This window comes from Gymnoscopelus braueri (assembly GCF_963280865.1).
Source record: "Gymnoscopelus braueri genome assembly, chromosome: 18".
In the NCBI taxonomy this organism is placed as follows: domain Eukaryota; kingdom Metazoa; phylum Chordata; class Actinopteri; order Myctophiformes; family Myctophidae; genus Gymnoscopelus; species Gymnoscopelus braueri.
The window spans coordinates 898,536-911,905 of record NC_137618.1 but is presented as its reverse complement, the minus strand read 5'-3'; the positions used below and the strand labels follow the sequence as shown (position 1 = coordinate 911,905).

Sequence of the window (13,370 nt, the reverse complement as noted above, 5' to 3'; positions counted from 1 at the left end):
TTGGTGTGCAGCGGGGGGGAAAGTAGTTATTTTTACTTTAGTAAAAGTATTATACCACAATGTAGAAATTCTCAGTTACAAGTAAAAGTCCTGCATTAAAAAATGTACTTGAGTAAAAGTACAAAAGTATTAGCATCAACATATGGTTAAAGTACTCAAAGTCAAAGTACTCATTACGCAGAATGTCTCACTTCACCAGTTTTCAAAATGTATTTAAACATCTTTTGAAAACAGCAATGTGTATAAAGGGCTGAAGTGGTTAATGTACAATACGTTTTAAATCAACAAAGTAAGTGGTAACTAAAGTTGTTAAATAACTGTAAATGAAGTGGAGTAGAGGTAAAGGTACCTCAAAATGTGTACTACGGAGGCTGTGGTGAGGTACTGTACTTCATTACATGTACTTTAGTTACTCTACACCACTGTGTTTGTGTCACAGTAAAGTGTGGGTACATGTGTCCTTGTGTACAGTATATTAATGTGGTGTATTTCTGGAAAATGCTTATGTGGTTTCCAACAGTAATCAAGAGAGAGAATACCAGAGGGAAGTATTTATATATCTGCCGTAATCTGCACCACTTGTATGAGTTTGTGCTTTTTGCATTTTGGTTGTTTTCAGTTTGGTGGTTGTTGTTCTGAGGCTCTGGGAGATCTTTTGTCCCCAGATTGTTTGGTTAATGTACAAAATATTTTATCCTTTTGCTGCTACAACACTAGATCACGGCAAAAAAAGGGCCCCTGGTTGGCTTCTTGTTTTGATGTGTGCGAGAAGAAATAGTGTGAATGATAAATGAGGGTGGTCTTATTTAGCATGGGGGAGAAGCTTACGTTTCGGGATGCAATTAATAAAAAAGAGTATCCCTCTGTCGGCTGGAGGAATTCTCTGAAGTGTGGTGGCTCGGTGCAGCTTGGTGCTTCCAACTAGGACATGGAGGAAAGTGGGCTTTAGCGCGTCCCAATGGCTTGAGAGGAGAGGCTCTGGTGTGCGTCTCCTCATTTATCTCCTGATGGCAAATAATCACAGATGCCAAACTACTGTACGTCCGACCTAGCTCATAAGCTAAGAAAAAAAAAGGAGGAAAAGTTAAATGTTTTAAAGTTGGTGTAAGTAATAGGTCAAATAAATGTTAAATTGCTGTGTGTTCCCATAGTAATCATAGCTGAGTGTTTGTTCAGCAACATGGGTCTGTCCGTTAATCTAATCAGAGATCAGTTTAACCCAGGGGTCTTCAACAGGGGGTCCGGGACCCCTAGGGGGTCCTCAGAGTTACTACAGGGGGTCCGCCAAATGTGTGATATGATTTTTATTTTTACCTGAACCACTTGAACCCTAGCATCCCTTTTCTGAGGAGAACTTTAGCCAAAAATAGCCGCTTGTAGATCGGCTATTTTTGGCAAAGAGGTATAGGTGTAGAGGGAGAAAATAAATAATAAAAGAGCAGACCACGTAAACAAAAAAAGTTTAATCTGAAACACAATGTTATACAATATGGGGGACTGGGGGTCCCTGCTTCATCTCTTTCTCAGCTAGGGGGTCCTTGGGCTGAAAACGTTGAAGACCCCTGGTTTAACCCATACAGGATGCAGGTCAAACAAGTGAAACTGGAAGTGGAATAAAAATACAAATAAAAGAACAAAAGAGCAGATTACAGAATTGGAATTGAAATCTGTGACCAACCTGAAAATGTATTTTCTGTTTACAGGGAGACGCCTGGTGTTATTGAACAAACACTAAGGCGACAGCAATGATTACCATCAGAAAATAGAGCTTTAACTTTTAAAACCAAAAACTTTTTCCACCTTCCGTTTTTGTTTTGTCCAATTGTTTTTTTTTTCTTCTCCCACTCCCTTCAAAAGTGTGTTTTTCTGCCTGAGCGTCATTCAGGAATTGCACAATAAGACAAGGCAGGCCAAACTGGACCCTACAGATGTTCGAGACACAAAAAGTACTTTCCTATCTCTCATGAATGAAGTGCATACGGCTGGCAATGGGTTTCCAAGGGTTTCCTTTGTCAGTTCGGTCTTATTTGCGGGGGGAAAAATGAGGCAATTTTGCTCACATCACATCACATCAAGGACAGGGCTGGGAATTACTGTACATTCTCACTGAGCAGCAGAATGACTGTACATTCTCACTGAGCAGCAGAATGACTGTACATTCTCACTGAGCAGCAGAATTACTGTACATTCTCACTGAGCAGCAGAATTACTGTACATTCTCACTGAGCAGCAGAATTACTGTACATTCTCACTGAGCAGCAGAATTACTGTACATTCTCACTGAGCAGCAGAATTACTGTACATTCTCACTGAGCAGCAGAATTACTGTACATTCTCACTGAGCAGCAGAATTACTGTACATTCTCACTGAGCAGCAGAATTACTGTACATTCTCACTGAGCAGCAGAATTACTGTACATTCTCACTGAGCAGCAGAATGACTGTACATTCTCACTGAGCAGCAGGCACTTCAGAGAAAGACATAACCTCCAGCATTATATCGTCTCTGTTGGATTGAAAACCTCATTTGTTCAAAACTGTTACTTTTCACAATTCAAATTGAAAAATAGCAAAAGTAGCACATTTGTAATTATTACTTATACAGTTTAACTCGAAACGCGTAGCTTCGCGCCGGGCTTAGAGCTTGTGGATCTGCTACTTTTGGTACTTTTGTGTGACTCTGTACTATGATCAAGTAGGGCATTACTTTACGAATTAAACACGAAAGGTTAGAATATGGAGATGAGAGGTGTCTGCCCGACACCAACCGTATCATACTCCCAGTGAGCCCTAGTCGGCTATTAGACGTCCGTCTAAAACCGGGTTATAACTATCAGTGAAAGTTGTTTCAACGTCTAGGCTTAGTTTAGACGTTGATTAGCTGTTTTGTATACATAGACCGTCTAAATATGTCCGTTGAAATGGCGTTGTTTCAACGTCTAGACGTTGAAAAAAAGTTCACTGTTAGACCAGTTATAACCCGGTTTTAGCCTAGCCGTTTAGAAGTATTTTAGACGTCTAATAGCCCGAAAAATGCTCAGTGGGCTGTATGTTTCCTATTGGTCACGTACAGTGGTAGCCAGTTGATATCCTCACGATAGGTACCTATAGCCTTGGTACCCATCTGGTGCCCATCAAAACCACACCCCTCTGGAAGAAAATAAAGTCCTCTTTAGAGTGGGATTGTGCAGCAGAGGATAGTAGACCTGCTTTTAGCCATAATTGTTAGATATTTATCCACTTAAGCCCCCCTATGTACTTCACTGTACGATTGACTATAGCGGAAATGGCAGATCTGCAAGTTTGCTTGCAGATCTGCATTTACCCCCATTGTTGAAAACTTTAGAAAATCTTTAGAAAGTTTTGACCTGGTTTTAAAGTGCTTAATGGATGTACAGTACCAGCGGGTGGGTGGCCTGTACCGATGGCCCTCCACATCTCATCCTCCTACAATCACATGCGTACTTTGGTGCTTGAAACTTTTATAAAGTCTTTGGTGGAAAGTAAGTATAAGTACAGTTACTGAAGTACCGTACTTATCCAATTAAACCCTATTATGGTCGACCCAGAGTCCCGCATTGCTCTATATTAGGGTCTTCTTTTAAGCCAATACTTTTGCAGTTTTTCTCAAGTAAATGTTTTAATACAGACTGATACAGAGTATTTTTCTGTTTTCACTCTGCATTACACATTTCCGCTAGCTGATATACAAGCTCACAGTGTGTTACAGCGTGACACATTGTGAGCTTGTAGATCTGCTATGTTTTGTTTTCCGAACAATATGGATGCTGGGGTTTAAGTACAAAACGAAACATAATAATTAAGTAGGCCTACAGTGCTTCTTCCACCACTCTGTTGAATCTTGTGTTCTTGTCTCTGTCAGGTGAGCTGTCTCCATGTCGACACATGAACGGAGGCTGTGGTGATCTTTGTCTCCTGACCGCAGAAGGAAGGGTCAGCTGTGCGTGTCGAGGAGAGCGAGTTCTGCTCGACGACAACAGATGCGTGTGTAAGTTATGGAGGACTGGGAGTTTAATGTGTACATTATGGAGGAATGGGAGTTTAATGTGTACATTATGGAGGAATGGGAGTTTAATGTGTAAGTTATGGAGGACTGGGAGTTTAATGTGTACATTATGGAGGAATGGGAGTTTAATGTGTACATTATGGAGGACTGGGAGTTTAATGTGTAAGTTATGGAGGACTGTGAGTTTAATGTGTACATTATGGAGGACTGGGAGTTTAATGTGTACATTATGGAGGACTGGGAGTTTAATGTGTAAGTTATGGAGGACTGGGAGTTTAATGTGTACATTATGGAGGACTGGGAGTTTAATGTGTACATTATGGAGGACTGGGAGTTTAATGTGTAAGTTATGGAGGACTGGGAGTTTAATGTGTACATTATGGAGGACTGGGAGTTTAATGTGTAAGTTATGGAGGACTGGGAGTTTAATGTGTAAGTTATGGAGGACTGGGAGTTTAATGTGTAAGTTATGGAGTACTGGGAGTTTAATGTGTAAGTTATGGAGGACTGGGAGTTTAATGTGTACATTATGGAGGACTGGGAGTTTAATGTGTAAGTTATGGAGGACTGGGAGTTTAATGTGTAAGTTATGGAGGACTGGGAGTTTAATGTGTAAGTTATGGAGGACTGGGAGTTTAATGTGTAAGTTATGGAGGACTGGGAGTTTAATGTGTAAGTTATGGAGTACTGGGAGTTTAATGTGTAAGTTATGGAGGACTGGGAGTTTAATGTGTAAGTTATGGAGGACTGGGAGTTTAATGTGCAAGTTATGGAGGACTGGGAGTTTAATGTGTAAGTTATGGAGGACTGGGAGTTTAATGTGTACATTATGGAGGACTGGGAGTTTAATGTGTAAGTTATGGAGGACTGGGAGTTTAATGTGTAAGTTATGGAGGACTGGGAGTTTAATGTGTAAGTTATGGAGGACTGGGAGTTTAATGTGTAAGTTATGGAGGACTGGGAGTTTAATGTGTAAGTTATGGAGTACTGGGAGTTTAATGTGTAAGTTATGGAGGACTGGGAGTTTAATGTGTAAGTTATGGAGGACTGGGAGTTTAATGTGCAAGTTATGGAGGACTGGGAGTTTAATGTGTAAGTTATGGAGGACTGGGAGTTTAATGTGTACATTATGGAGGACTGGGAGTTTAATGTGTAAGTTATGGAGGACTGGGAGTTTAATGTGTAAGTTATGGAGGACTGGGAGTTTAATGTGCAAGTTATGGAGGACTGGGAGTTTAATGTGTAAGTTATGGAGTACTGGGAGTTTAATGTGTAAGTTATGGAGGACTGGGAGTTTAATGTGCAAGTTATGGAGGACTGGGAGTTTAATGTGTAAGTTATGGAGGACTGGGAGTTTAATGTGCAAGTTATGGAGGACTGGGAGTGTAATGTGTAAGTTATGGAGGACTGGGAGTTTAATGTGTACATTATGGAGGACTGGGAGTTTAATGTGTAAGTTATGGAGGACTGGGAGTTTAATGTGTAAGTTATGGAGGACTGGGAGTTTAATGTGTACATTATGGAGGACTGGGAGTTTAATGTGTAAGTTATGGAGGACTGGGAGTTTAATGTGTAAGTTATGGAGGACTGGGAGTTTAATGTGTACATTATGGAGGACTGGGAGTTTAATGTGTAAGTTATGGAGGACTGGGAGTTTAATGTGTACATTATGGAGGACTGGGAGTTTAATGTGTAAGTTATGGAGGACTGGGAGTGTAATGTGTAAGTTATGGAGGACTGGGAGTGTAATGTGTAAGTTATGGAGGACTGGGAGTTTAATGTGTAAGTTATGGAGGACTGGGAGTTTAATGTGTAAGTTATGGAGGACTGGGAGTTTAATGTGTACATTATGGAGGACTGGGAGTTTAATGTGTAAGTTATGGAGGACTGGGAGTTTAATGTGTAAGTTATGGAGGACTGGGAGTTTAATGTGTAAGTTATGGAGGACTGGGAGTTTAATGTGTAAGTTATGGAGGACCGGGAGTTTAATGTGTAAGTTATGGAGGACTGGGAGTTTAATGTGTTCGTTATGGAGGACTGGGAGTTTAATGGAGGACTGGGAGTTTAATGTGTACATTATGGAGGACTGGGAGTTTAATGTGTAAGTTATGGAAGACTGGGAGTTTAATGTGTAAGTTATGGAGGACTGGGAGTTTAATGTGTAAGTTATGGAGGACTGGGAGTTTAATGTGTAAGTTATGGAGGACTGGGAGTTTAATGTGTAAGTTATGGAGGACTGGGAGTTTAATGTGTAAGTTATGGAGGACTGGGAGTTTAATGTGCAAGTTATGGAGGACTGGGAGTTTAATGTGTAAGTTATGGAGTACTGGGAGTTTAATGTGTAAGTTATGGAGGACTGGGAGTTTAATGTGTAAGTTATGGAGGACTGGGAGTTTAATGTGCAAGTTATGGAGGACTGGGAGTTTAATGTGTAAGTTATGGAGGACTGGGAGTTTAATGTGTACATTATGGAGGACTGGGAGTTTAATGTGTAAGTTATGGAGGACTGGGAGTTTAATGTGTAAGTTATGGAGGACTGGGAGTTTAATGTGCAAGTTATGGAGGACTGGGAGTTTAATGTGTAAGTTATGGAGTACTGGGAGTTTAATGTGTAAGTTATGGAGGACTGGGAGTTTAATGTGCAAGTTATGGAGGACTGGGAGTTTAATGTGTAAGTTATGGAGGACTGGGAGTGTAATGTGTAAGTTATGGAGGACTGGGAGTTTAATGTGTACATTATGGAGGACTGGGAGTTTAATGTGTAAGTTATGGAGGACTGGGAGTGTAATGTGTAAGTTATGGAGGACTGGGAGTTTAATGTGTACATTATGGAGGACTGGGAGTTTAATGTGTAAGTTATGGAGGACTGGGAGTGTAATGTGTAAGTTATGGAGGACTGGGAGTTTAATGTGTAAGTTATGGAGGACTGGGAGTTTAATGTGTAAGTTATGGAGGACTGGGAGTTTAATGTGTACATTATGGAGGACTGGGAGTTTAATGTGTAAGTTATGGAGGACTGGGAGTTTAATGTGTAAGTTATGGAGGACCGGGAGTTTAATGTGTAAGTTATGGAGGACTGGGAGTTTAATGTGTTCGTTATGGAGGACTGGGAGTTTAATGGAGGACTGGGAGTTTAATGTGTACATTATGGAGGACTGGGAGTTTAATGTGTAAGTTATGGAAGACTGGGAGTTTAATGTGTAAGTTATGGAGGACTGGGAGTTTAATGTGTACATTATGGAGGACTGGGAGTTTAATGTGTAAGTTATGGAGGACTGGGAGTTTAATGTGTAAGTTATGGAGGACCGGGAGTTTAATGTGTAAGTTATGGAGGACTGGGAGTTTAATGTGTTCGTTATGGAGGACTGGGAGTTTAATGGAGGACTGGGAGTTTAATGTGTACATTATGGAGGACTGGGAGTTTAATGTGTAAGTTATGGAAGACTGGGAGTTTAATGTGTAAGTTATGGAAGACTGGGAGTTTAATGTGTAAGTTATGGAGGACTGGGAGTTTAATGGAGGACTGGGAGTTTAATGGAGGACTGGGAGTTTAATCTCTACCGGCCTATTTGAAGAGCTACTGGTTTCTGTTTGACAAACATGGCATAACTGTGTGATTTGTTTCTATCATATCATTAAATACAAATGTATTCATAGTTCAAACGGGCACAGCTAAAACATTGGAAGATATAGTTCATGTCCGCCCAAAATACTAGACTTATGTATGTATGAACTATTGACAAAGACTACATCTAAGGACACAAGGTTTTGTCATCATTTGTCATTTTGTCTCTATGTATGCACATTATTGTGATCAAAATAACAGTCATATTTTCCTCACACTCATGCACTTCTTTTGCAGCAGAAAATTCCTCCTGCAACATTCACACTGAATTTGAATGTGGGAATGGGGAGTGCATCAACTACCAGCTGACCTGTGACGGCATCGCCCACTGCAAGGACAAGTCTGATGAGAAGATGCAATACTGTGGTAAGTACCCAAGTACACTACGCTTTAAAGGTAGGGTGAGTGATATTTGTGTTAAAACAAAAAGATCTATATTGTAATAGGAATCATTGCTATAGAGTGTGTGTTCAGTAACAGGGGTCTCCCTGTCTCTCAAACTATTTAACCCATTAAGACCTGAGAAGATTCTAGAAATGTCTTCTAAATCCTAACAATTTTTTGAAAGAAAAACCCAATTTTTTTTTCCCTCGATTTTTCAAAAATAGCAGATCTACAAGCTCATAGCGCGGCACTCGGTGCCGCGCTATGAGCTTGTATATCTGCTATTTTTGAATAGCCTAAGAAATCTAAAGTGACACAGATGCGTTCCAGGTATCAATGGGTTAATAAACAGAAAATATATTTTCAGGTAGGTGACAAAATGTCAGCCAATCAGGAGAGAGTACCCATTTATCAGCTTCATTTTGATAGTGATCCAGTTCCAATTGTGTGTCTGCTCGTTTATTTGTGTCATCACTTCCAATCTCACTTGTTTAATCTGTATCCTGACTGAGTTCTCTGTCCTGATTGGATAAAATTGGTATCCTGACCTGAAAATGCATTTTCTGTTTAATAAAGAGCTGGAGAGACATGGAGACTCCTGTTACTGAACAAACACTCTATAGCAATGAGTACAATATAGAGTACAGAAAATATAGAGCTATTTAACACTTATTTTAGCCAAAAGTAAAATATATGAGAACTTCTTTCACCACTGGTGGTAAAGGAACATTCACATCATAATGAGCAGAATGGCAGATAAACTCAGCAGCTGTACAGATACAGATACAGTTATAAATGTCAAGCTACCAGCAGCTCCTGTAAAAAAGACAAGTCGAGCGGTATAGCTGGAATGGCATCGACAAGCAGGTGACTTTAAAAACACATTTATGTTTCCCCACGTCTTCTCCAGACAACAGGAGCTGCAGGAGGGGCTTCAGGCCGTGCTACAACCAGCGCTGCGTGGCCAACAGTCGCTTCTGCGACGCGGTGGACGACTGCGGCGATAACTCGGATGAGGCGTTCTGTAACAGTGAGTCTATGAGCCCGTTTCATCTCCTCTCTCTCTCTCGCTCCATTCCAGCCCGCCCGCCCGCCCCGCCTTTGGAAGAGCCACGGTCCCACCTCACTAAAGCTAATGCTAATGTACCGACGTTAGCCTACATGCTGCGCCGCTAAGCCCTGGCTGGTTTAATGAGCCTCGGGGATGATGGCAAATGGTCGCTCTCGCAAGGTGGAAACCTTGTATGTCCAAACAACTGCTACTTTGCAGGAAATGTAACAAAGAACCCGATGGATCTAGTGTTGATTTTGGCAGCGCATTTTTATTTAGTTTTAGTCATAGTCTTTTGAATCAAATTCCATTTAGTTTTAGTCATATTTTAGTCACCTGAAATGATTTACTGTTAGTTTTAGTCGACTAATACGGAGATACAAGGTTTCCGCTCGACCGTGACGGAATTGAAAGGCGACCCCCTGTCGCCAGCGCCATGCAGCAGCACCTCCCCCACGACTACTAGCGCCACCTGCTGGGGGGAAAAGCTGCCTTTTTGAGAAACCGTTTAAGCTTGTTTTGCATCTAAACTGTGATGCCTGCCTTCCATTTTTTTGGTCAAAGGATATGGTTTTGACCTTGAGGGGGTGCATGGCATCGGCCTTGCAAATTGCATCTGGTATGGTATTGTTGTTTAGCTGTATTCAGTCGGAACGCTATTTGTTGGCGTTTTGAATATTTCTATCTCCATGATTTTCTACTCCGCTGCACTGATGCCTCTGGCCTTGAGGCAGCACAGTGTAGAGAATGAGAGCTTTAGTGTACGAGGCACAGCGGGGGGGGGGGGTTCATAATTAATGTGGACTTTCCAAGAAAGCGCATCATGGGCTTTTCAGGAAGGAGACTAGCTGGCATTACAGGAGGAATATCCTCTTATTGCTGTGTTTGCAGTCAGGCCCTCTATGCAACGTTTAACCACTTGACCCCAGCTTGTAGATCGGCAATATTTGATGAACAGCTAATACTTGTTAGTTGGCCGACCTCCGGTCAACTAAGTATTCCTTGACCGGATTGTAGACCCGGATTGTTTCTTTCCTCACCAAAAAATTGCCGATCTACAAGCTCACAATGTGTTGCAACGGCAACACTTTGTGAGCTTGTAGATCGGCTATTTTTGAATGAATGACGAATGTTCCCCCCGGATGTGTGTGTGTGTGTGTGTGTGTGTGTGTGTGTGTTAGGGTTTTTGGTGGTTACGGTGGTTAAGTGGTTTCAGTGACACATCAACAATAGCCATATTTCTGTTACTGCTTGTGGGTTTAATCTAACCTCGCGGCAGGCTTTCCACCTCGGAGGAATGGCTGGTATTTGTTCTAAAACTAGCCGTGTGATCCGGTTTAGAAAATAAATTAAAATAATTGTTGTCCCGGTGATTGGTTCCAGTTGGCGTCACATTGTTTTTGTTCCCCAAATAATGCAAATGAATTAGTTTAGTCTCGCTAGTCGCGCCACGAGTTAGAATAAAAGATGGACGTACCACACCATTATTATACCAAAAAGAAACAAACCGATTCTACCAAACTAAACAATCCAATCCAATCCACTTTATTTATAAAGCACATTTTAAAACTTGTTCAGGGTTAACAAAGTGCTGTACAGAGAAACCAAATACACTGGGAAAGTTAAAAAACACAGAAGCAAAAACATAAACAAAAGAAGCAAAACAAGTTTTAAACTAGGGGAATCATTTTGGAGATGCACGGCGCCAGTGGTTCCGATCTTTGGTTCGGGCAATGATGACATAATGATGACATAATGATGTCATCATTATGTGTCAGGTGACATAATGATGACATAATGATGACATAATGATGTCATCAGGTGACATAATGATGACATAATGATGACGTAAAGTTATTTTTGCTCCGACCGGATCAGAAACCCGAAAACGGTATTGATCCCAGGCTAGGTTTAATCAGGTTGTGATTTTCGTCCCATTCATTCAAAACCGTAGCACAGAGGTCTATTCAATGCAAAGCGCAACATGTGCTGCATCACAGTTCTTCTGACATCATCCCCTGTATCACGTTTCATTTACGGTCAGAGACAGATAAAACACTTGTATACCTGTGTGTCAGCACATAGCCCCCTAAAGCAGGGGTCTTCAGCAGGGGTGTATAATATCACACAAAGATTTGATGGCCCCCCTGTAGTAATTCTGAGGACCCCCTGTTGAAGACCCCTGCCCTAAAGAGTGTTCATTCAATGTTCATTCTGCTGAGCCCCCCAGTCTGTTTTTCTCCAGTTGTTTATTCTCGTCTCTCTCCAGACGTGACGTGTGGATCATCAGAATCGGCGTGCCAGGACGGGAGCTGTGTCTCCAGCTCAGCCTGGTGCAACCAGGTCATCGACTGTGCCGACGCATCAGACGAAAAGAACTGCAGTAAGCCTTCCTTTTGTCTGGCTGTGCTTCCTGTGTTGTGTTGTGCTTTGTTTTGTTCTCTCTTTTTATTAGATAAATGAAACCCTGTATAGCCATGCCCTTGACAGATCAAAATGGATCTTATAGAGGCTTAGATCGTGGCTTATTTATTCACACCCAAACTTGTAGTGTTCAGTGATCGGGGTGTTTGTGTATTCTATAGACCACACAGTGATCGGGGTGTTTGTGTATTCTATAGACCACACAGTGATCAGGGTGTTTGTGTATTCTATAGACCACACAGACTGCTCTCACTTCTACAAGCTGGGAGTGAAGGAGAAGGGCTTCATCAGCTGTAACTCCACCTCTCTGTGCATCCACCCATCCTGGCTCTGTGACGGAGCCAACGACTGTGGAGACTACGCCGACGAGACCAACTGTCAGGGTGAGTCTCCCCCCCCTCCCCCTCTCCCCCCTCCTCCTGACGTTATTTCCGGATCCATGTGAGTAGAAAGTGAAAGTGATCACTCGAGTGAAAACAGCTCAATCTTTTATAAAACCACAAACATTCGTCATAAGTCGCCCTTGGCAGTGAAAGAGTTAACAATAATAATAAAGAAAACATCACATGGATGCACCTGGGACGTATCATCAGTGTTGTAGCCTGGAGGACATATCATCAGTGTTGTAGCCTGGAGGACGTATCATCAGTGTTGTAGCCTGGGGTCATCGAGTGTTTGGGGTCTCACAACAACATACACCCTCACCCAGGTGACCCAGCCGGGGTTGATCAAGCCCCGACTTACGTCCCAGTAGCTACTGTACCCACGCTCAGTCCTCTTAGGGAAAGACAGGGCCCCTCAGTCCGCTTTTCCGGAACTACTCTCCCGCGACTGGGGGAGGCTCTGGCACGTGGAAGGACTAGGCTCTGTGGGTGGCCTCCTGGCCGGGCTCCTCCTTCGTCTCACCAGGTCCAGGACCTGAGCGCTGCACCAGATCCATTGCACAAAGGTACAATATATAAAACGCGTTCTCATGGATCACCTGTAATTATCGCCATGGTCCACTAGTGGTCCACGGACCACCGGTTGAGCAACAGTGCCATAATGTGCAGAAACCCAGATGGAGGGGAGTCCGCTTCATGTAGAGACTTAGAGGAGTTGTTATAATCCTCTGAGATTTGGTTTTGCGAGGCAATTAAGGATGGCTGAGTTTAGAGAATTGGAAAGAGAGCTTAGGCCAAGATAATGACCTCAATCATGGCTATAATACCCCGAGATGGAGGCAGAGACTTGTACTGGTCTGTGTTTTGTCCGTCCCCAGTGTCCCACGGGCAGAAGTGTGAGGAGGGACACTTCGCCTGTCCCAGCGGGAACTGCATCTCCAGCGTGTGGCTCTGTGACGGACAGAAGGACTGCGAGGACGGAGCGGATGAGTTTCAGTGCGGTAAGCCTCCATCCATGTTCATGCTGTAACACAGTGGGTACCAAACCTTTCAGCCCGCGACCCCCCAAAATAATCATATTTGAACTAGGGACCCCCCCCAAAATAATCAGATTTGAACTGGGGACCCCCCACCGTGTCAAGCACTTTTTTGTTGGTTTGTTTACTGTTGAGAGAGAAAACTATGATGCCCATTAAGCAAATCCTCTGGGGGTCCCCAGAATCATTTGGCGACCCCCCTGGGGATCACGACCCCCAGTTTGAGAACCACTGCTGTAAATGCCACACACAATGACCAATGTCACACACCTCTGGTGTTATTGGTCATAAACTATGAGTAAAAATGTCTACCATGTTTTTACAAATCATGCATGAGATCTAAAATGTGTATTTATTAAGTAATCTAGTCAATCTAGTCGCAGCGCAACGCGTTGTGAGCTTGTAGATCTGCTATTTTCATAGTGCAACACCCCGAGCG

General features: G+C 42.5%; 1 protein-coding gene across 1 annotated transcript in view; it reads left to right on the top strand.

Annotated features, from left to right (window-relative positions):
• Positions 1–13,370, top strand: part of LOC308105811 (low-density lipoprotein receptor-related protein 1B-like) — a gene marked incomplete at its 3' end in the record, with an annotated part of 706,266 nt that overhangs the window by 491,269 nt on the left and 201,627 nt on the right. Inside the window, 6 exon segments of the mRNA XM_080456736.1 lie at positions 3,884–4,009; positions 7,890–8,018; positions 8,947–9,066; positions 11,357–11,470; positions 11,745–11,894; positions 12,773–12,895. Of these exon segments, the coding sequence (XP_080312862.1) occupies positions 3,884–4,009; positions 7,890–8,018; positions 8,947–9,066; positions 11,357–11,470; positions 11,745–11,894; positions 12,773–12,895 (762 nt within the window).